Genomic DNA, 24552 nt, shown 5'->3' on the forward strand with positions numbered 1-24552 from the left:
GTAAATAGCTGTTCTAATGCAAAAGAAAAGTCAGATAACTGCATTGCAGCATAATAATATATTTAAAGGTGAAAAACATGTACATGTAAATACACATCATATATACAGTTAGCTACAAAAAGTGTTAACTAAAAAAAAAAAAAAAAGTTTACAAAAAATAAAAATTAAAGGCATATTTAACAGAACAAGAACAAAAACTAGGTGTACCCTAGTCATCAACCAGTTATTAATGTGCTAGACAGTGAACATGTGGACTTACACATCACATTTGGCAAATTGTTCCCAAAAGTATTACTCCAAAAAATAAATTAATTAAATAAACAACTCCGAGAGTGACCTGAAAAAAGTAGGAAGTTAAGCCTCACTGGCCTGATTACTCTGACCCAAATTGGCAGGCACATGGTAATGCAGGTTGTATTTGAATCTTTAACAGGTTGTGGATAAAACCCTTCTGGGTTGGAAACACAAACAAAAGCCAACATATGTGTCATGTCAACAAAATCTGTAGATGACATAATTTACAAATATGTGATAGTATAAAATATTAGCTTACTTTAAATGATACGTTTGTGGAAGCTTGGTTATAATCAGTGATTGATATGAGACCAACTGTCTGATACCAGGATAATAAAATCTTTCAGCAACACCCAAGCCTACAAGCTTTAAAAAGGCATCAGGTGACGTCTGCTACGTCTATGGTGCATGTACAGTATCTGAGTAGATTCAAATGGAAGAACAAGGTTCAGAAAGAGCATATAGGAAGCCTATAGAAGCAAGTGTTAGGGTAAGGCTCATTAGACCCTGTATGCGAGGTACAAAAGAGAAACATCCTCAGCCTCCAGCATGCATATGCAATTAGACTGAAAAAACTGGCTGAGATATTGAGGTTATGTGACTATGCTACAAGAAAATTATTAAAGCACTGCCAAGAAATATGTTCCTGTCAAGTCTGTTATATCTCAGGATAAACAACATCAAAAAAAGCTTAGTTAACCTTAATACCACATAAAGTGAAGAAACTGTGATGCTGAGAAAAGATACAAGACAATGTGTAACAAACGGACAAAGGAAAAGTGTTTGCTTCCAAACAGTACAGATCTGTTTAACTCCAACGGCTCATCCAATCAGCTTCTCTGCTCCTCTGCAACACCTTTCAGTGCAAGTCAACATATTCAGAATCGCAGTCTCACGGACAGAGTCTTTTACCATTGCACCTGCAAAGTGTGCTTAGGAGAACAAGACGGGATCACAGCTGATCCTCTGTCAAAGAGTTGAACGTAACCTCCCGAAGCTGAAACGGAGCCTAGGTGGGAAGAGGGTCGTCGTCGCCACGTTTACACTTGCACTTGCAGCAAAGGACGAAAGGAGTGGCCAGCAAAAGGAACGGAGAGGCCACTAGTAACAGCAGACCGAAGCCAGCAAAAATTCCAACAACCTGGGCACAGAAGTCGCAGAAGTGACAGACACAATTGTTAAGAAAAAAAAAGACAGGAACAACAAAAAAAAAAAAAAAAAAAAAAAAAAAAAAAAAAAAAACAACAGTAGGATAAACAACTTGCTAATCTTAAACCAGTATACATTAGATACTATAAATAGATTGTGATTGTGACAGGTCAAATCGGATGGCATTCAGCCACAGGAGGGCAGTAATGGTTTTGTGATGGTATCTTGGTGTCTGTCCTAGTGTTACTGGTACTGATTTAGTAAAGAGATAAAAAGACAGTCAAACTACTACTAAGCTCTAAAAATATTGAACTGTCAACAAGCAAGCATGCTATAATTTATATATGGTAATATATAAATACACTGCCATTTAAAAGTTTGGGATCCGTAAGATTTATGTTTTTTAAAGATTTCTTATGTTTATCAAGGCTGCATTTACTTATCAAAAATACTGAAAAAAATAGTGTGAAATATTATTACGGTATAAAACAATGGTGTTCTGTATTAATGCATTTTAAAATTTAATTCCTGATTCCTGGAAAAAGTTGTGCTGCTTAATTTTTTTTTTTTTTGGAACCCGTGATTCTTTCAGGGTCCTTGATTAATAAAAGGTTAAAAAAAAACAGCATTTATTCAAAATATAAATCTATAATAAATCTATAATAAATCTACATATGTGACCCTGGACCACAAAACCAGTCATAAGGGTACATTTTTCAAAATTGAGATTCCTACATCACATGAAAGCTGAATAAATAAGCTTTCAACTGATGTATGGTTTGTTAGGACAGGATAATATTTGCCTGAGATACAAATATTTGAAAATCTGGAATCTGAGAGTGCAAAAAAATCTAAATATTGAGAAAATCGCCTTGAAAGTTGTCCAAATTAAGTTCTTAGCAATGCTTATTACTAATAAAAAATTAAGATTTAATATATTTACGGTGGGAAATTGACTAAATATTTTCGTGGAACATGATTTTTACTTGGTGTCCTAATGATTTTTGGCATAATAGAAAAATCTGTAATTTTGACCCATACAATCTATTTTTGGCTATTGCTACAAATGTACCGGTGCTACTTAAGACTGGTTTTGTGGTCCAGGGTCTTTGCAATCACTTTTTTAAAATCAATTTAACATTCTTGGTGAATAAAAGTATTAAGTTTAAAAAAAAAGAAAAAAGAAAAGAATAAAAATTGTGTGACCCCACACTTTTAAATGGTAGTTTATATAGTTACGAAAGATTTCTAATTTTAAATAAATGCTGGAAACGCTAAAAAAAATAATAATAAAATAATCACAGGTTCCAACAAAATATTAAGCAGCACGACATTTTCAACATTGATAATAAATCAGCATATTAGAATGATTTCTGAAGGATCATGAAACACTGAAGACTGGAATAATGATGCTAAAAAAATATCACAGGAATAAATTACATTTTGAAATATATTCACATAGAAAAGAGTTTAAATTGGAATATTTCACAATATTACAGTTTTTCTGTATTTTCCGATCAAATAAATGCAGCCTTAATGAGCATAAGAAAAACCTTTAAAAATCTTACTGATCCCAAACCTTTGAAGGGCAGTGAACGAACAAATATATATATATATTTGTTTGTTCGTTAAAAAAATAAAAAATAATAAAAAAAAAAAATAATAAATAAATAAATATATATATATATATATATTTATTTTTTTTTATTTATTTATTTATTTATTTATTTATTTTAATTATTTATTTCTGTGATGCAAAGCTGAGATTTTCATCAGCCATTACTCCAGTCTTCAGTGTTACATAATTCTTCAGATATCATTCTAATTTATCATCAATGTTGGAAACAGTTGTGCCGGGTAATATTTTGTTGAAACCTGTGATACTTTTTCAGGATTCTTTGATGAATAAAAAAAGTTAAAAATGACAGCATTTATTCACTTTCCTGATATAAGCCTTTACTATCACTATTTAATCAATTTAACACATCCTTGCTGAATAAAAGTATTAATTTCTTTCAAAGAAAGAAAGAAAGAAAAATTACTGACCCCAAACTGAATGGTAGTGTATATTTTTACAAAAAAATAAATAAATAAAATAAATGCTGTTCTTTTTAATGTTTTATCGATCAAAGAACCCTGAAAGTATCACAGGTTCCAAAAACATATTAAGCAGCATAACGGTTTTTAATAAATTGATTATAAATCAGCATATTAGAATGATTTCTAAAGGATCATGTGACAATGAATGCTGAAGTAATGATGCTGAAAATTCAGCTTTGCGTCACATGAATAAACTATTTTAAAATATATTAAAACAAAACCACTATTTTAAATTGCAATATTCACAATATTACTGTTTTTGTCTGTATTTGTAATCAAATAAATGCAGCCTTGATGAGCAGACGACTTCTTTAAAAAAAACAACATTACAAATCTTACTGATCCCAAACTTTTGAACGGCAGTATAATTTATTGTATCAAATTTGAAAAGCCTATTAGTTTGATGTAGTACTGATCAGCCATCTCTCTCTCTCTCTCTCTCTCTCTCTATTCCCGCAAAAATAAATAAATAAATAAATAAATAAATAAATAAATAAATAAATAAATAAATAAAATAAAATCTTCAGTCTCCCTGCACTGTAAAGTAAGCCATTAGCAAGTGTGACATAAGGCACTCTTGTAATAAACATATATCTCCCTAGTATTGAAATATAAATCACGCTCTAAGCTTTTAGAAAATGCTGGGTTATTTCAGGTGAATTGTATGGGCCAGCTTGTGTTTAGCACTTCAGATCTGCAGTCTAAAGGCATATGATCATGTGGTACATACCTGTGTCCGATGCCAGATGACGGAGGCTCTGGAATGACCCAGTTTGTTCCGGCAGGGTCCTTTATCATAGTGGATCAGTAAGAAGTCATCCTGAGGAGGCAAAGAAGCGATGTTAGCATTACATTAAGTTGCATGGAAAAGCAGCACTTTGAAAATCCCACAATATATTGGCCTAACCAAGCACAAATGGATGAATAAGATATGTAAAAATACATCACAATACAGTTCAACTTTTATGATAATTAGTATAGATATTTTTGGGTAGTGTTGCTTTCGTCAACGAAAATTATGACTAAATATCGTCGTCGACGAACCTTTATCACCTGACGAAAACGAGACGAAACGAAAATGCTGGTCATGTGACGATGACTATAATTAAATGTTTAATGCAATATCGTTGACGAATAAAAACGAGATTAAATGTGGTTTACAAAATAAAAACTATGCTAAAATGTCTCTTCATTTTTGTTGACGAAAACGAGACGAAACGAAATGTTATAACGTTAGATTGATGTGCGCATGCCCAGTAGCCAGAGCTGTATCCCTTTTAGCCTAAACCGCAGGCGACGTCACTTTCTCAAGCCCCACTCGCGGAATTATCTAGAAGACGACTACAAACGAAGTTAAGTCTGACACAGATAAACGGACCGATGGCCGGCCAGCTGGGGTTCGTCTTTGGGAGAAAAAGAAGAAACGACATTTCTTCGAAGCGTTCCCCTCAACTCTATCCTAAAGAGGTTCATTATTCAAAGCTTTTCAACACGTTGTACGTACACTAATGACATCTTGTGGTCAAAGGTGGAAAAAGTTTCTTTTGAGTCCCAGATGCCCAAGCGATTTTTGGACAGTTGCATAAAAGAGATCAATTTGTGCTACGAAAACCATAAGAAATATTTTACTTACACAAGGTATAAATGAATTAATCTGTAAATAAACTTATAAAAATATAAGCATGATTCGTGTTGGCATAGATGATCAAAGTAAATTAAGAATATTGTTAAGCTGACTAATATTATTATTAATTAGAAGTGCTTGTGAAGCGGAGATTACTACAAAATGAACATGAACAAAACTACACATGTACATATTTATTCGTTATGATTTATTCTTAAAAAGTGAATGACACTTGAAACCTGCGCAAGGGGCTTGTTATTTGATTTTATTGTAAATTCAAATTAGAATTCTTCTTCCATGTCTGGAATGGATGTATTCTTGAGCCTATAAGGTAATAATAATATAATAAGATAACCTTGTTTGAAATGGGTTTGGCTAAATGAAAACTTTGGTTTCGTCTATACTACTATGTACTTATACTATATTGACTGGGTTAAATAAAATTGCATTACTAAAAAGAGACTAAAATACAATTTTTATTGACTAAAACTAGACGAAAATGTCATCAGTTTTCGTCGACTAAAACTAGACGAAAATAGTCATGGGTAATTCTGACTAAAATGCTCAGACTTTTAGTTGACTAAAACTTGACTAGACTAAAAAGAGTATGAACGTGACTAAAACTAATAAAAACTAAAATGACAGCTTCACACAAAGACTAGACTAAAACTAAAATTAAAACCGGCCGCCAAAAACAACGCTAATTTTGGGTCCATTTAAAATATTAGCAATAAATACAAGTTACACAGGTCAAACTGTATGGACAACTTACGTCCAATGACTCTAGGCAGTACCAGCAGAAGGCGTGCTTGCAGTTTTTACACATCATCTGGGCACAGCCTTCATCTCTCTCAATGTACACTTTACATTTAGGACAGCGTTTGATCGGAGCCTCGTCGTCCTCACTCTTGATGTTGGAGCTGAAAGTGGAGAGAACAGAACCGAACATCATGTTCTGTTTGGGGTCTGAGAGACATCATGGCTATTTGAATATCTTTGACATTGAAGTGTTAGTTCCATAAGAAAAGACTTTTCCTAATGTTCTGAAAAAAAATTTCAGGAAACTAAAATTTCAACTTACTAACATGCTTTAGATGTAAACTAGGGCTGGACAATAATGCAATATCAATATATATTGTGATATAATTTTCTTTTTCAATAACTGTGATGTGATTTTTAAACACTACCATACATTATCAGTGTTTTCCATACATTGATTTATTTGTGGTGGCTGACTTTGTTGAATAAACATAAGCACTGCACGTTTCAAAATCAAAACACAGCGTGGGTGTTTTATAATTATGTATTTTTGAAGGGAACTGACTCTCTTTAGAAAAGGATTTGATGACATTTTCATTTTATCTGATAAAGTAGTGTTCATGAGCTCAGCACTGCTTTGTGTACAGCCGCTACCAGAGAAACTGCCATTTCTACCGCTCCAAAAGCGCCTCCTGCTGGTAAAGAATGCATTTGCATTTTCAGTAAACCCATCATTTCTTTGTTTTTGCTCTTTTTTTTTCTGCAGCAACTCTGAGCACTTTTAATATCCTTTATACTGGCTGACGCACTTTTGTTTCAATCTATAGGAATAATAGATTTAATTAAGTTAAAAATATTAATATTATTAAGGAGAGTCTTATGATTTCACATTTCTTGTTTGCATCAAGGCTAAATACAAATAAAAAGTGAACATGAATTTATTTGTACCATTTTTATTGCAAAAATATTTTATAGTTTTATAAGAATTATATTGTATCAACTGAAATTAAAAATATATCGTGATAAACGTTGGCCATATCGTCCAGCCCTAATGTTAACGCTGACATTCAAAAGTACGGGGTCGGTAAGATATTTTTTGGCTTTTGAACATCTTATTCTCATCAAGGCTGTTTATTTGATCAAAATTGTGAAATATTACAATTAAAAAATCTTGTGATGGCAAAGCTGAATTTTTACTCTAACATGATGATTTCCTGCTCAAGAAACATTTCTTATCAATGCTGAAAACAGATGTGCATAATATTTATAAGAAAAACTTGTGGAACTCTTTGATTTGAGAAACTTGAAACTTGAGAAAATTGTAGTTTCCACCATCTTTTTGCTGAAATTCAACTAAATCCAAACAGAAACTGTACTAAAATGAATACCAGTCGTGTTTCTAAAAAGTGTATGCATACTTTGGTTTCTTTCCCCTATTTAAAGTATACCGATATTTTTATTTTTACATAATGAGGTGCACACACAGAAACAAAATTTCTGCTGTGAATACTGCATGATTTGATGCTGAGGACACTTCACAAGTACCACGCATAACGCAGGACCCAGTGTTCTGATGTAGAACCCGGATGTGCTGCGCCTTGTTTGCAAGCAAAGGAATGCACACACATGCATTGTGGTACTCTCGTGTACACACGAAAAAGACTGACACGGATTCTCTTTTAACAAAGTCCTTACTACCTTTCTGGGCTTTGAACGTTGCAGTAGCGTTGCTGTCTATGCACTGTCAGAAAGCTCTCGGATTTCATCAAAAATATCTTAATTTGTGTTACAAAGATGAACAAAGGTCTTATTGGAACGACATGAGGGTGAGTAACTCATGAAAGTACACTAGTGAAAGTACCCATTTTCCCCAGGCAGGAAGGTGGTAATTGGCAGGCTCTCCTGACACGCTTGGCCGGTGTGGCAGTCTGCCCTGCAGGCGGAGCAGAAACGCAGACTGCACTGAGGGCACTGCACTGGCTGCGGCAGCTGCACCTCAGATTCATTCAGCTGGCACACAGCTTGGCATGCAGATGATGGACACCAGGTCCGACAAGGATCCAGAAGCACCTCTGCAAGGAAAAAACAAACAGCACGTTTGATTGGAAACTACTTCAGACCTCTATATTTCCAGCTTGATATGAGGAATTAAATTTTATTTTGAGATAAAAGAGGCTTATGTATGAACACATACTGTTAGTCTGTATCTTGTAACTTAAGAACTCCTTCCCAGTAAAAACTAAGCTACAAAAAATTCTGAATGAATCATTTAACACCCTGATCACTTTATGTTGCATAGTTCTGTGTAAAAGTTTTATGAATGTGCCAAAATTTGATGCAGGAGTTTCAAAGAGGTTGTCGTTGAAAGATTAAGCGGTTAAAATAGTTTATTAGACATGACAAAACTCACAGCCCCATCTTACAGAAACAAAGTGTTATTAATTCCAAATACAGTCGTGGCCAAACGTTTTGAGAATTACATAAATATTGGAAATTGGAAAAGTTGCTGCTTAAGTTTTTATAATAGCAATTTGCATATACTCCAGAATGTTATGAAGAGTGATCAGATGAATTGCATAGTCCTTCTTTGCCATGAAAATGAACTTAATCCCGAAAAAAACTTTCCACTGCATTTCATTGCTGTCATTAAAGGACCTGCTGAGATCATTTCAGTAATCGTCTCGTTAACTCAGGAGAGAATGTTGACGAGCACAAGGCTGGAGATCATTATGTCAGGCTGATTGGTTTAGAATGGCAGACTTGACATGTTAAAAGGAGGGTGATGCTTGAAATCATTGTTCTTCCATTGTTAACCATGGTGACCTGCAAAGAAACGTGTGCAGCCATCATTGCTTTGCATAAAAATGGCTTCACAGTAGTGTTGTTTTTGGCGGCCGATTTTAGTTTTAGTTTTAGTCTAGTCTTTGTGTGAAGCTGTCATTTTAGTTTTTATTAGTTTTAGTCACGTTCATACTCTTTTTAGTCTAGTCAAGTTTTAGTCAACTAAAAGTCTGAGCATTTTAGTCTTATTTTAGTCAGAATTACCCATGACTATTTTCGTCTAGTTTTAGTCGACGAAAACTGATGACATTTTAGTCTAGTTTTAGTTGATGAAAACTGATGACATTTAGTCAATTTTTAGTCAATGAAAATTGTATTTTAGTCTATTTTTAGTAATGCAATTTTATTTAACCCAGTCAATATAGTATATGTACCTAGTAGTATAGACGAAACCAAAGTTTTCTTTTAGCCAAACCCATTTCAAACAAGATTATATTATTGTTACCTTATAAGCTCAAGAATACATCCATTCCAGACATGGAAGATGCTCTAATTTGAAATGACAACATTTATTTTACCTACCAAACATGTTAGAAGTACACACATAGATTGAAATAAAATAAATAAAATAGCATCACATGACAATGCCAGAAAAAAATTATATATTCAAGTTTAACAAACGTGACTGCTTCTTATTCTGATTCAAACAACACAACCCCCTTGCGCAGGTTTCAAGTGTCATTCACTTCTTTATTAAGAATAAATCATAATACAAATAAATATGTACATGTGTAGTTTTGTGCATGTTCATTTTGTAGTGATTCCCGCTTCAAAAGCACTTCTAATTAATAATAATATTAGTCAATTTAACAATATTCCTAATGTACTTTGATCATCTATGGCTACACAAATCATGCTTGTACTTTTAAAAGTTTATTTACAGATTACTTAATTTGTGTAAGTAAAATATTTCTTATGGTTTTCGTAGCACAAATTGATTCATTTTATGAAACTGTCCAAAAATCGCTTTGACATCTGGGACGCAAAAGAAACGTTTTCCACCTTTGACCACAAGATGTCATTAGTGTACAACGTGTTGAAAAGCTTCGAGTAATAAAGCTTTCTACGATACAGTTGAGGGGAACGCTTTGGTGCTTCGAAAAGCTTCATTTTCCCATCATTACTAAAAAGTAGGAAAAAATGTATGTGTCGTTTCTTCTTTTTCTCCCAAAGACGAACCACAGCTGACCGGCCATCGGTCCCTTTCTCTGTGTCAGACTTAACTTCGTTTGTAGTCGTCTTCTAGCTAGATAATTCCGCGAGTGGGGCTTGAGAAAGTGACGTCTTCTGAGATTTAGTCTAGAAGGGATACAGCTCTGGCTACTGGGCATGCGCACATCAATCTAACGTTATAACATTTCGTTTCGTCTCGTTTTTGTTGCCGAAAATGAAGAGACATTTTAGCATAGTTTTTATTTTGTAAACCACATTTAGTCTCGTTTTTATTCGTCAACGATATTGCATTATACATTTTATTATAGTCATCGTCACATGACCAGCATTTTCGTTTAGTCTCGTCTCGTATTCGTCACGTGATAAAGGTTCGTTGACGACGATATTTAGTCATAATTTTCGTTGACGAAAGCAACACTACTTCACAGGCAAGGATATTGTGGCTACTAAGATTGCACCTAAATCAATAATTTGTAGGAATATCAAGAACTTCAAGGAAAGAGGTTCAATTCTTGTTAAGAAGGTTTCAGGGCGTCCAAGAAAGTCCAGCAAGCGCCAGGATCGTCTCCTAAAGAGGATTCAGCTGCGGGATCGGAGTGCCACCAGTGCAGAGCTTGCTCAGGAATGGCAGTGAGCCACCTGCACGCACAGTGAGGCGAAAACTTTTGGAAGATGGCCTGGTGTCAAGAAGGGCAGCAAAGAAGCCACTTCTCTCCAAAAAAAACATCAGGGACAGATTGATCTTCTGCAAAAAGTATGGCGAACGGACTGCTGAGGACTGGGGCAAAGTATTCTCCGATGAAGCCTCTTTCCGATTGTTTGGGGCATCTGGAAAAAGGCTTGTCCGGAGAAGAAAAGGTGAGCGCTACCATCAGTCCTGTGTCATGCCAACAGTAAAGCATCCTGAGACCATTCATGTGTGGGGTTGCTTCTCATCCAAGGGAGTGGGCTCACACACAATTTTGCCCAAAAACACAGCCATGAATAAAGAATGGTACCAAAACACCCTCCAACAGCAACTTCTTCCAACAATCCAACAACAGTTTGGTGAAGAACAATGCATTTTCCAGCACGATGGAGCACCGTGCCATAAGGCAAAAGTGATAACTAAGTGGCTCAGGGACCAAAACGTTGAAATTTTGGGTCCATGGCCTGGAAACTCCCCAGATCTTAATCCCATTGAGAACTTGTGGTCAATCCTCAAGAGGCGGGTGGACAAACAAAAACCCACTAATTCTGACAAACTCCAAGAAGTGATTATGAAAGAATGGGTTGCTATCAGTGAGGATTTGGCCCAGAAGTTGATTGAGAGCATGCCCAGTGGAATTGCAGAAGTCCTGAAAAAGAAGGGCCAACACTGCAAATACTGACTCTTTGCATAAATGTCATGTAATTGTCGATAAAAGCCTTTGAAACCTATCAAGTGCTTGTAATTATATTTCAGTACATCACAGAAACAACTGAAACAAAGATCTAAAAGCAGTTTAGCAGCAAACTTTGTGAAAACTAATATGTGTGTCATTCTCAAAACCTTTGGGCACGACTGTACAATGCATTTCTTAAAGGCACAGCGGCAAAAAAAAAAAAAAAAAAAAAAAACCCAGACCTTTTACTTCAAGGAGGGGGGTCATAAAATTGATTAAAAATTGGTGTAAAATGCTAAATTGTTTTTCTCAAATCTCTCAGGAAAACTCACCTCGCTCAAACTGGAGTCTCTTATAACGTTGCATGACTTCCCTAGCCACCATAAACTCGATCTACATCAGAGAAAGAGAGAATATGAGCAAGATTGGCCAGTGACAGTGGGCAAGAGACTGTCTTAATACTTTATCCTTTGAATACAGCACAATTATTTGACACATTTTAAGCGTGCTTACCTCATTTTCCAGCAAATGTCCCTGTTTTGGACAGGCAGAGTCTGGACAGCTAATAGCCGTTTCAAGGCCCTCTTTAATGAGGAGTTCGACATACTGCTTCAAGCACTGTAAGAGACAGATTCTTATTTTTTCATCTTTGAAAAAATAATGAGACAACTGCTGCCTGTAGTTATGTTTCCACCCACAAACACTCTGTTCATTGTAGTCAAGCCAACATTAGACCATCACAGCATTCTGCTGAGACAACATTCAAGAGCTGCAAGTTTGGCCAATATTAAGATTCAAGAAGCCAATACATGGCAAAAACAACTGTCAAAGCATTAGTACAGAATTGTTTATTTAGTGCTGTTCTGAATAAGATACTTCACATAAAAGATGTTTGCATATAGTCCACAAGAAAAAATAGAAGTTGAATTTATAAAAATGACCCGTATCTTAATACGGTGTTGTTACACTGTGTTGATCCACATTTTTTTGTTTAGTTATTGTTGTTCATGAGTCCCTTGTTTGTCCTGAACAGTTAAACTGCCCGCTGTTCTTCAGAAAAATCCTTCAGGTCCCACAAATTCTTTGGTTTTCCAGCATTTTTGTGTATTTGAACCCTTTCCAACAATGACTGTATGATTTTGAGATTCATCTTTTCACACTGAGGACAACTAAGGGACTCATATGCAACTATTACAGAAGGTTCAAACACTCACTGATGCTCAAGAAGTAAAAAATTATGCATTAAGAGCCGGGGGTGAAAACTTTTGAATATAATTGAGATGTGTCATTCTTTCTTATTTTGCCTAAATATAATTTTTTTTTTCATTTTCATCCCAGAAGACAAAAGTTAAATTTACTGTGATCTTCAAATTCTTAATGCGAAAGACTCACAAACAGTATTTAGAGGCATATAAGCACCAGCTCCTGTATGTTTATTGCAGTTACATTACTGCTGTATTCTCATTTGTGAAAAGGCTGTTTTACAATTTGTTTTGTAAGACTGGAATGCGCTCTGCTGAAAAACACACTAAAGTGGCCTCTGAAGACGCGGTCCTTACCAGACTGCAAAATATGCACTGGCACTGAGAGATGGTGGTCATCTGTTCCAGGGGAAACTCTCCCAGGCACAGTTTACAGGACAGAAGGGGCGCCAGGTCCACATCCCAGCTGGGTTCGTAGCGAGAGCTGCTCATGGTACACGGATCTGGGACACTAAAGACAGACAGAAATGATAAATAACATATTTCATTTAAATAAAAAAAAATACAGAACACTGCAAAATATAATCAATTATTTTGTGAATATTATAAGCGTATTTAATAATAATTTTAAATCACCGGTATGTGTGACCCTGGACCACAAAACTAGTCATAAGGGTCAACTGAAATTTATACATTTATGCATCAGTGGAATAAATAAGCTTTCCATTGACGTATGGTTTGAACAATATTTGGCTGAGATACAGCTATTTGAACATCTGGAAACTGAGGGTGCAAATAAATCTAAATATTGAGAAAGATCACCTTTAAAGTGTTGTCCAAATTAAGTTCTTAGCAATTCATATTACTAATCTAAGTTGTGATATATTTACAGTAGGATATTTACAGAATATCTTCATGGAAAACGTTTTACTTAATATCCTAATGATTTTTGGCATAAAAGATTTTTTTAAAATGTATGTTTGGCTATTGCTACAAATACACCAATGCTACTTAAGACTTACTTGGTTTTGTGGTCTAGGCTCACATATCACCTTTAATTTTGTGTTTTCATTTTTAATATTTTTTTGCGTATAACATTTATTTCTTAATACTTCTATTAGCTGTAATTTTTTCCTTTAGTTTTAGTAATTTTAGTTCTTCAAACTCATTTTAGTTGCCAATGCAACATCTCTAATTTTAGTTTTTAAGTTTAAGTTTTAAGTTTTTAGTCTAACATTTATATTTCACTTCAGCTTTAATTCAATTACTGAAAACATTTAATCCTAATTTTGTGTTTTAATTTCTGATAACAACACTGAACACAACATTATAATGAGCAATAAGGAAAATAAATATTTCTGAGATTTGCTAAAACACATGTTGACAGCTAAGAGAAGAAATTGTTGAATAAAGTCATTATTTTTGTTTCATTTACACACAAAAAGTATCCTCATAGCTGTATAACATTACGGTTAAACCACTGATGTCACATGTACTATTTTAAGAATGTCCTTGCTACTTCGCTGGGCCTTGAACATGGTAGTTGTGTTGCTGTCTATGCAGGACGAGAAAGCTCTCAGATTTCATCATAAATATCTTTGTGTTCCAAAGATGAACAAAGGTCTTACAGATTTAGAATGAGATGTGGGTGAGTAATTAATGACAGTATTTTCATTTTTTGGGTGAACCATCCCTTTAAGTGAGCATTGACAAAGGTAGTCTGAAGGTAATAACAATGGGGGTGGGGGACACTTCACCTATGTAGACAAAGATTTGAGGCATCTCATTTCTTATCTATTAAAATGTTTGGTCTGCAACAAGAGTTTTCCCTTCAGAGAGCTTCTGCTGTTTGCCAAGGGCTTGTCCAATCAGTCAATAGCAAGTATATCAATATCCCTCAGTACTGCTGCCTGGCAACCTGAAGAAAACTAATGACCATCTCTACTGAGAGCCCTACAGAAAAGACTCCCTCAGAGAGTACGAGCAACACACCGCAGCTTGCTAAAAACAAACAGGCCTCTGCAAAACACACTGTAAACTTTCAAAAGCACCTTCACAATATTGCTCAGCAAAACTTTTGCACCTCAAGTTACTAAAAAGTAATGTGATTCACTGTACCAATTCATCACGTGCTACACATTATCATGTGCTGAAAGAATTAATTGTTGAGGAAGATTCAGATGGTCTAGTTAGTACGCTTCCCCACAGCAGATATCTGTGTAGGTGGAGACAGATGGAGACTCATGTGCTTGCGCCTGCAGAATCTCATTGTGTTGTGGTGGGAACAGTCGACAGCCCAAACAGCAAAGGGCTCTCAGCAGGCTCCGCGTCTCTGTTTGGGCCTCTCACCTCCGTCAGCACACCCACACAGCCTTAACCAGACACTCGTGTGTCATATGTAAAGCCACGTGTATGTGGTGAGATTATTCTGTCCTTTATGATTATCGCCTGTCACATACGTCCCCAGTGAGTTCTTGACTGCGAGACATCTTAACAGTGCTTTTTGTCGGAATGATTGTATGATGTACACTTTGGACAGTGCTGATGTGGTAATCACAGCTCTTTCTGACATCCTCAAATTGAAATGATGAAAATAAAATGTTGTGGAGTTTCTGTGGTGTGTTTCGTTGACTGCTCATTCTCCAGAGCAAACGAGATTGATAACATGAAGGGAACGCAATTTAAGACTTCTTTCTCTGTCAAACACACTGCACCAAATGTCGCCACTTGCTGTGCATCTAATTGGTTCTTTATTAGACAATTGTCATAAGAGCCGTTACACTATAAAACTGCAAACCATAATTTGTGATTCTGTCAGAACTTCATTGGACGCCCATTAGGGCTGCATGATATATCGAAAAATTATCGTTATTGCGATATTAGTATACGCGATATCAGTATCGCAGAGAGTTGCGATAATTGACATTTAATTTATGTGCCAAACATTTGTGCGTTGCATGCATAGGTTGTCCTCATTTGACCAAACAGATGGGGGCTTACTATCTTTATACCCGCTTCACAAGTAGGTTCTATAGTGCTATTGGCTAGAACGGGCGAACAGGTGAACCCGGTGGCTCAGAGCAGAGAATGAAAAATAAATACGGCAGGAGTATGAAGGGAGAAAATGACAGCAGCGCTGAACTTTTGCCTAAAAAGAACTGTACAGGAATCAAAATTGCCACCGTTTATGCTCCCAAAATTTAATCTGCACAACCTCAAATTATGTTTGGGAGCATTTGTGCGAGTGCGAGAAATTGGTGTGGTGCGACCTAGTTTCATTTCTTTACAAAACTTTTGCTAATCTAACTACTGCACAGACTGCTGTGAGCTGATGCGTTCGCCGTTCGCTCCAACATTAAATAACCATTTAAACTTAATCTTTATTGTTACCTTTAATGAAGATTTGAGATATTAGCCGTCTTCCCGTCACTGACAATGCGCACCGCTGAACTAGGAACCGGATGTTTTTTTTCTAAAACCTCTGTTCCGGATTTGCACAAACTGCATTGCAATTAGGGGTGTGTGGTATGACGATTTTTGATTGTGGACAGTAAAAAGGTACAACGCGGCATTCATTCACATCAGATGATAACTCAGCGGCCGAGTTCCACTCACGAAGGGGAGTATTTTCCACTGGGGACACGCTTTTCAAAATCCTGTTGGTGTCCTCCGACTTTCAAGTGGTTTGTTAAAGTAATCTCTTGTATTGCAGAGTGCATGCTATGCACTGCCGAGAGTTTTGCACGATCCTTAAAACGAAACCAAAAGTAAAACGCGTAGGCTACGCGCATTTAAAAGCAATTTTAATACCCCACGTTTAGAGAGCGACTCCCCACGCAAATTAGGCTAGATAAAATATCTAGGCTGTCATTAGAATGTGGGCTATAATAAGTTGTGAAGTTGTCTATAACTCTGTATCACTTAAAAAAATTCGGTCTCTATTTGCACTTTGAATATTGAAAGAGTAGTCTACTTTGAATATGGCTGCATTTATTGTCTATTTTTTGTTATTTACACTGTAATTTTTTACAAATTTGATTCTGAGGCTTTCAGAAACAGCCCATTTGATTTGCCTGGCAATTGGAATCAGCCATGAAGAATAAAGATCAGTGCATTACTAAAAAGAAATTGGGTGCTCCTCATTTTTTTTGATGCTCCTAACTTTTTGAAGTTTAATAGTAATTTTAATCAAATTTGTGTTTAATAATGTTTTATTTAAAAAAACAAACAAACAAAAACAGGCAAGGCAAGGAAATATTTAGTTTAAAAGATGCTCTTACATGTAAATAAAAAGTAATGTTTGAAAGCAATTCATTTTGTAACAGCAAACCAGAAATCAGAATATCTGCCGAGGTTTTAAGTCATTCATAGTCTTTTAAAGTCAAAACTTCCTTGACATAAATTTTTTTTTTTAGCCTGAATTAGATTTAATTCAGATGACAGAAGAAGATCTATTACCTGTTTATTTTAGCATGATCATTACATATATAAAAGATTTTAAAAAATAGATAATAATAATTAAAGCATTTCTCTAGGGAAATGTAATATCGCAAGAAATATCGTTATCGCAATATTCAACACCAATATCGCATATTTTCCCAATATCGTGCAGCCCTAACGCCCATATACTGTACATCACACAGCAGCAGTTAAACGCCTCTAATAGTGAATGCAACACTAAATGATAAATCCTGCAGTTTGCCCTACTACAGAAGAAATCTTTTAATTACCAAAATTTGTCTCAGACATTAAAATGGTAGCCACATTCTTACAGAATAGCCATAATACATCAAATGTAATCGGGAACAACTATATTATATTGGTGCGAGGGCTGGTCAATGAAGGTTATCCAATGGCCAGACAAGTTTCAATATCTCCCCTCCAGAAACCTGTTCACTCGCATGAAACAATCAGCCATTGAAGTTGCAATGGCCACTTTCTAAAAATGCAAATTCCTAATGGATGAGTTTAAATCTCACCCTATATATTTTTTTTTCAGATTTGAACAATGGATATAGTTAGTTGCCATTTCCTGGTTATGACAACTAGAACATATTGAACTTAAATGGCTTATTTAAACCAAATCTACTGTTGACCAAACATGAATGCAAAAGGTATTCACATTTTTGAGTTGGGAATAGATTAGAGCAAAAATGTTATTTTTATTCAGTTTGTATTACCAAGAAAAAGTGTTGATGCAACCGATTTAAAAAGTAATCGGTGCAGAAATGACACTACAACTGATTACTGACACTGATATTAAGCATTTACATGGTTTCAGTTTTCCAAAACTATTTGCAGATAAAATCATAGTATTTAAATTAGTATAGTATTTTATTTTTAATTTTTATTATATTTAAAGAGTTTTTGTTAGAGTCCTTGTTATTCTTAATTTTGACATATACATTTTTTACACCAGACATATATACAATATCTACGACAGTGTTTTAGTGCCACGTTAAAAAAAGAAATCTAAAATTACATGAATGAAGTTGAAACGCTTCGATTTTATTCTCAAAACACTTTATTTAGAGAATAACTTTAGAGAATAATAATAAATGACTATTCTTGGAATATTACTTTTTTCTTAATTACTTTATTCTCAAAATATTTCAACTTTATTCCCTAAATTTTTCGACTTTATTCCCTGAATATTTTGACTTTATTCCCGGAATATTTTGAATATAACTTTTTCTTAACAATTACTTTATTCTCTGAATATTTCAAATTTATTCCCTGAATATTTCAACTATTGTTAGAATATTACTTTATTTACAACATTTACTTTATTCTCGCAATATTTCAATTTTATTCTCAGAATATTTAAACTTTATTCTCAGAATATTTCAACTTTATTCTCAACAATTTCTTTATTAACAGAATATTTTGTCTTTATTCTCAGAAGATTTCGACTTTATTCTCTGAATATTTTGACTATTCTTGGAAAATTACTTTTTTCTCAAAATATTTCAACTTTATTGTCAGAATATTACTTTATTCTCAACAATTTCTTTATTTACGGAATATTTTGTCTTTATTCTCAGAATATTTTGACTATTCTTGGAATATTACTTATTTTCTTAACAATTACTTTATTCTCAAAATATTTCAATTTTATTCTCTGAATATTTCAGAATATATATAAAAATATTTTTTTGTATTTTTTAACGTGCCACTAAAATGCTGTAGTAAATATTGGTTATATGTCTGCTTGACATGTAAAAAAAAAAATAATAATATTGGTAGACTCCAAATTTCAGCTGCTGCGTCTTCTGGAGGTTGCATTTGTAGGCTGCATGTGTCATCAAGGATGTGTCATAAATAAAATTATTTTATTCTTTGTGAGGTGCAAAATACTGTAATTTCTTTATTACGTTGCAATCTAAAGGTCACTTTTCTTAAATAAGTCCACCACGGTGAGGTCTGCAGCTAATAAATGCAACCTCCGGAGGACGCAGTCTCTGAAATGAGATTCAGCAAATGCCTGTCAACTAAAAAAAAAAAAAAAAAAAACCAACAGACCTCTGAGAAGGCACTCTACCAAAGATTTAACCACTCAAACAGAAGATTCAAAAACAAACAACTAGAACAAATTATATTAAAAGGAACATTTTACCAGAAACAAAGATGTCCACATCCACCACACCCAAAATCAAAGGGGAAAATCACAGGCATGAAAGGTGACCTATAAACCTCCTTTGTACATTCATCTAGACAGCGACTAACCACATCTGGAGCTCTTCCTCTATAGGTCAGGAAGGGAAGGTCAGGAAATACCCTATATAACTGGGTCATGCACAGCAGTTTGGCACAATGAACCCTTATAGGGTCCAAAATGAGGACAGAGAGCGTCCAACAGTTTGGCACTGTAGTTGAACCTTTTCTATCTGCTGACAGAGGTTAATAGTCTGAATTAGCTGTTAAGCACATTTTCTTGTAGTGTGTTTGTGTGCACTGTGCACATTTAAAAGCCCACACAGATCACTTAATAAGAAAGCTGGTTTCGCTCAGTTTTGCAAAAAGCACTGGGGCTTGTTGGCAATTTAGCTTTCATCTAAGCTTTTAGCACAAGTATGTGTAAAATTATATAACAAATGATAAAGGTCTTACGTAAGATCTATTTTAATCTATCTAGGTTAAAGCCAAATTAAGCTGTTCTCAATTGTCGCACCAACTGTCTCTTTGAGCAGGGTAGAAACAGTTTGGCTATAGTCAAGACCTTTGGAAGAAATATTAAAACACATTATCTTACATTAATGCAGACAACATAAGGATGAACTCAAAGCGACAGCACATTTTACACTAACTTTCACACTACCTTTTAAAAGGTGCTGAAACCATACAGCAACACTTTAAATAAGCCTAAACACATGCTTTTGACAGGTCTTTCTATTTGTGTTGGCAACAAAGCTGAAATCCCTGAGCAACCTAATTGCTTAATTGGATTACATTACGAAGGAGGAGTATGTGAATACTTAAACAAGCGTAACTGGTCTAAGCTAGTCAGACTGCTGCTAAGAGAAAGACAGTGACAGAGACAGAGAGAAAGAGACCATTCACAGTAACTTTAAGTTCAGACTACAATAATTAGACTAAGACTTTCATGAACTTGGCTATGGACATGGAACCTGTTGAAAACAAAAAATAAAGTATTATTAATGTTGTTAAAGAAACAGTTCCCTCTAAAGTGATTACTCTTACTGACTATCATGTTTTTTCAATTTAAATGAATTTTCTAATCTAGAGGGCTGTTGCCAACCAAACTGAACCAATGAGTTCAATTCAAGAACTGATTCAGTCAGCTTCATGAATAAATCATTCAGCCTGCTTTTGTGACCTGGATCAACTGATTCACTGATGAGATCTGAATCAAAAGAACCATTTATTAAAGAACCAGAATTTTTAAGTGATTAATTCTGTCACTTTAATATTTGCCACTCTTTAGACCTTAATATGGTATGACGTCAAAAGACTTGATATATAGCACACTATTCTGATAGGTTATTATACATTGGTGGCCAAAATTATTAGAACACTAGTATTTTCACCGACTAAAAAATAGTTTAAGTCAGTTATTTCTGTCTTTTGCTGCAGTGTGTCAGTAGGAAATATCAGTTTACATTTTCAAACATTCATTTTGCCATTAATTGTAATAATCAAGTGAGATTTTAGTTTGCACAAGGAGTCTGACAACAGCCATTGCTCCACAGAGAGATCTGATCTCATCATCATCCAGTCTGGAATGACATGAAGAAACTGAAGAAACTGAGACAGACTAAATCCAGAAGAACTGTGGCAATGTCTCCAAGATGCTTCAAGAAACCTACCTGCAAAGCTATGCACAAGTGCACCTAGGACAAAAGCTGCTTTAAACACAAAGGATGGTCACACCAAATGTTGATTTAACTTAATTAATAAAAGTTACTTGATAAAGAAAATGACATTATTTTTTGACAGCATCCTCATTTTACAGCATTTTTAGTGCCTAAAACTTTTGCAGGTAGGTTTCTTGAAGCATCTTGGTCATGCTGCCACAGTGCTTTTGGATTTAGTCTGTCTCAGTTTGTTCTGTTTCTTCATGTCATTCCAGACAAACTGGATGATCTCTGTGTGGAGCACTGGCTGTTGTCAAAATCTCACTGGATTATTACAATTAAATGGCAAAATGTATGTTTGAAAGCAGTGTTACAGCAAAAGATAAAACAACTAACTTAAAACCATCTTTAGCTGGTGAAAACACTAGTGTTCTAATCATTTTGGCCACCACTGTATATATCTATATAGATTTGTTGAAGAGTTTACCGCTTTAAATTGTTAAGACAGGGATAAAAAGATAAAAAAAAGTGTTTTGTGTGGCCATGTGGGAACAGACAGCAGGCAAACTCTGATAAAAAAAAAAAAATACAAAAAAAATACAAAAGCACATACACCCTCATTTAGAACAGTGCGGTCTGAAATAATCTCTGCAAGTCAATGTGCAGGTCAGAGGGAGCTGAGAGTGTTCCTGCCAAGCACAGGATGTGAGCTCTGCCCAAGGAAACAGCAACACTTCCTGTTTTTGCCATACGCATGCCAGCATATGCATGACTAAAAGCACAGACCTACTGTATGCTCTGCAAGACTGAGAACTGGTGTAACAGTGCATACAGAATAAGATTTGTTTGTATGCCAAAAGCCTTTCTAAACGAAAACGTGCAAAATTTTGTTTCACATATAGGAAAAATGTTAGTATAAATATTTTGGTTATTACCGTTCATCTGCAGAAAGTTCAGAATTAAACATTTAATCTTATCATCTCAAAAGATTAAGTGAATTACTGTTGAAACTGAATCTTGATTAAATTATGTAGACACCAAAGCAATCATTCAATTAATAATATTTTGTAGTGTAATTGAATCATTTAATGATAAGAATGCACTTTAATCGTTTAATGAAAAGATGTGGGTAATAAGACGTCTAATCTCACAAACAAGGATTTGAGATCATTAGTAAGTGTTAGTAAAGTGACAAATAGCACTGTGCACTAGGGATGGGTATCGTTTGAATTTTATCGATTTCGATTCCGATTCCGATTCCACTTATCGATTCCGATTCTTTTCGATTCCCAGTTTCGATTCCGATTTAGTAAAAAAAAAAAAAACAACAAACACAAAAGTCAAACATTAATATATTAAACATGTTTATTTTCAGTGCTAGCTTGCAACATATTATTTTATTACAGGGGTTCTCAACCTTTTTTATATCAGGGCCCCCTTCTTCTCGGGTCAGTTTTGCAAGGCCCCCCTATGCCTGACATTTCCTCTAAAGGTGTTTATTTTTTAACCTTTTTTTATTAACCTAAACATTAGTTTTGCCTTTTTATTTTTCTCCTGCATGTTATAAAAAAAAAAAAATCAAACAAACTTTAAATTAAAGCTATACTTTTGAATTTAAAAGAAAATCCTCTGCTCTAACTTTTTAACATGAATACACATACAGATTTAAAGCAGCTAAATTATTTAATTCAGACATTCTTCACAACTTCAGAGTACTCTTTCTTAAGTGACTGAATATCTACTGTTTGTATTCATTATAAAATAAACATATACATGAAAAATACAGTAAATACATTGTAAATCTGTTTATGCTGGTGCTCATATGTGCTTAAACACCACTGACCCTTACATGATCCACCTTTATGGGTAAGCATTCATTATAAAAAACTCACAGGACATTCATTTTGAAAACTATGCAAATATTTTGAAATTTCACGCAAAAATACTATGGATCAGAGGCTCTTTTTGTGAACTGGTTCAGAGCACCGAAAGCATGAATAGTTTGTGAATCAACAGCGGACTTATGCGTGCCTAATGTACGACTCCGATATACAAGAATGAATACATTAGGCACGCGCGAGTTCGTTACTATTACTCTGATCATTTTTGTCTTTACATTACCGGGAGGGTTTGTTTCATGCAGCCAAGAGATAAAGTAGATACCTGTCTTCCCGCGGGGGTATAAGTGACTTTTATGTGGGCTTTTGCGGGACGAAATAACATATATTCCTTCTGGAGTGGGCGGGCGCAGGACTAAAATCCGTCCCTTGCAGATCTCTAAGATGAAGTTTGCGTGCAGCGGTAGATTTGTCTTCGGTTTTTACAAAGCGTAGACACACTTTTAAACGCTTACCGTGATCCATCTTTTCGACTGATGTTTACATTACCACGTAAAGTCCTGGCAGATTGCACGCACGGAAGGTCCTGGCAGATCACTAGATGGAAAAAATGCAACCAGGAATCGAAACGAGGAATCGAAATTTTAATATTATAACAAGTATCCGATTCTTTATCTTAAGTATCCGATTCCAGAATCGGAATCGATTTTCGATTCCCAACTCTACTGTGCACCAGAAATCACTGGAAAAGCTCAAGAGATGAATCTCTAGAGGGCTTGTTCCATTTCAGTTTAGACAACATGATCTAAAGAGGATTTAACAGATTATTTGAATGGCTGGGATCAAAGGATTTGTAGCAGTTCAAAATGCACACCCATCATCTCCCATTCAACAATGTCTGAGGAATACCGAGAAATATGTAGGAGAGTTTGTTCTTTGTGTATTCTGTGTTCTCATAAGCATTTAAATCAATACTTGGTATGTGTCCAAAGTTTTTGAAAGCAGGTTGCTTTTTTACTTTTTGGTGAATTTGTAATCTCTGTTTTGAAGTGACTGGCCTGTGGCCTCATTAACTCGAAGATTAACCTACTTCGTAGGGATTCCTTCTACTGATCTGTTCAGATCCAGTGCCATTCATTGTTCTTTTAATGTCAGGAATCGTTTTTGAAGTTAATACTTGATTTGAGCAGAAAAGCCACAATTGTGACATGGCCTCACTGTGAACTATAATAATTTGATTTCAGATTGCTCTTCTTAAATTTTACTTTTGGAATCTTCATTTTTACGAAACATTTTACGATTTCTCTCCATATAATGGACTTCTATGGTGCCTCCGAGGTTGAACTTCCAAAATGCAGTTTAAATGCAGCTTCAAAGGGCTCTAAATGATCACAGCCGAGGAAAGAAGGGTCTTATCTAGCAAATCAGTTATTTTCCAAAAAAATAAATAAATACAATTGATATACTTTTGAATAGGGCTGGGCGATATGGGCAAAAATTCATATCTCGGTATTTTTAGGAGGAATGACGGTATACGATATATATCCGGTATTTTTCCATAAATGGTTACTTAAGAGTCAAAGCCTTTATTAAAACTTTATTAAACACACTGTAACCGATTTTTGTAATTTGAACAGTATTTTACTGTAATATCTACAGTAAGATACTGTAAAATGTATATACAGTATTTTACTGTAAACTGCAAAGGATTATGGGAAAATATATGATCACTACTGTAATTCTCCACTACTGTAAATCCGTTTACAGTAGTGAACTTGCCCGCGAAAAATTGACCAATGGCAAGGGAGATTTTTTTTTCTCCTGTTGAGAGGAAGTGGCGGTAAAAAGGACAAAAGAGAAATGTATGTTGCATCAATAACTCGACAAAAAGGT

The 24552-nt window shown here is 34.9% G+C and overlaps 1 protein-coding gene across 1 annotated transcript in view; it reads right to left on the bottom strand.

Moving 5' to 3' along the window:
• Positions 1-39: 39 nt before the first annotated feature.
• rnf144ab (ring finger protein 144ab) overlaps positions 40-24552 on the bottom strand; it is a 35901-nt gene continuing 11388 nt past the window's right edge. The window contains exons 2-8 of the mRNA XM_073816483.1: positions 12864-13017; positions 11818-11922; positions 11637-11697; positions 7788-7998; positions 5940-6087; positions 4274-4363; positions 40-1435 (exon numbers count right to left, since the gene is read on the bottom strand). Coding sequence (XP_073672584.1) covers positions 1304-1435; positions 4274-4363; positions 5940-6087; positions 7788-7998; positions 11637-11697; positions 11818-11922; positions 12864-12998 — 882 coding nt within the window. The 5' untranslated portion in view covers positions 12999-13017 and the 3' untranslated portion in view covers positions 40-1303. The remainder of the gene's footprint in view (positions 1436-4273; positions 4364-5939; positions 6088-7787; positions 7999-11636; positions 11698-11817; positions 11923-12863; positions 13018-24552) is intronic.

The sequence above is a fragment of the Garra rufa genome, chromosome 13 (assembly GCF_049309525.1).
Source record: "Garra rufa chromosome 13, GarRuf1.0, whole genome shotgun sequence".
Lineage (NCBI taxonomy): Eukaryota > Metazoa > Chordata > Actinopteri > Cypriniformes > Cyprinidae > Garra > Garra rufa.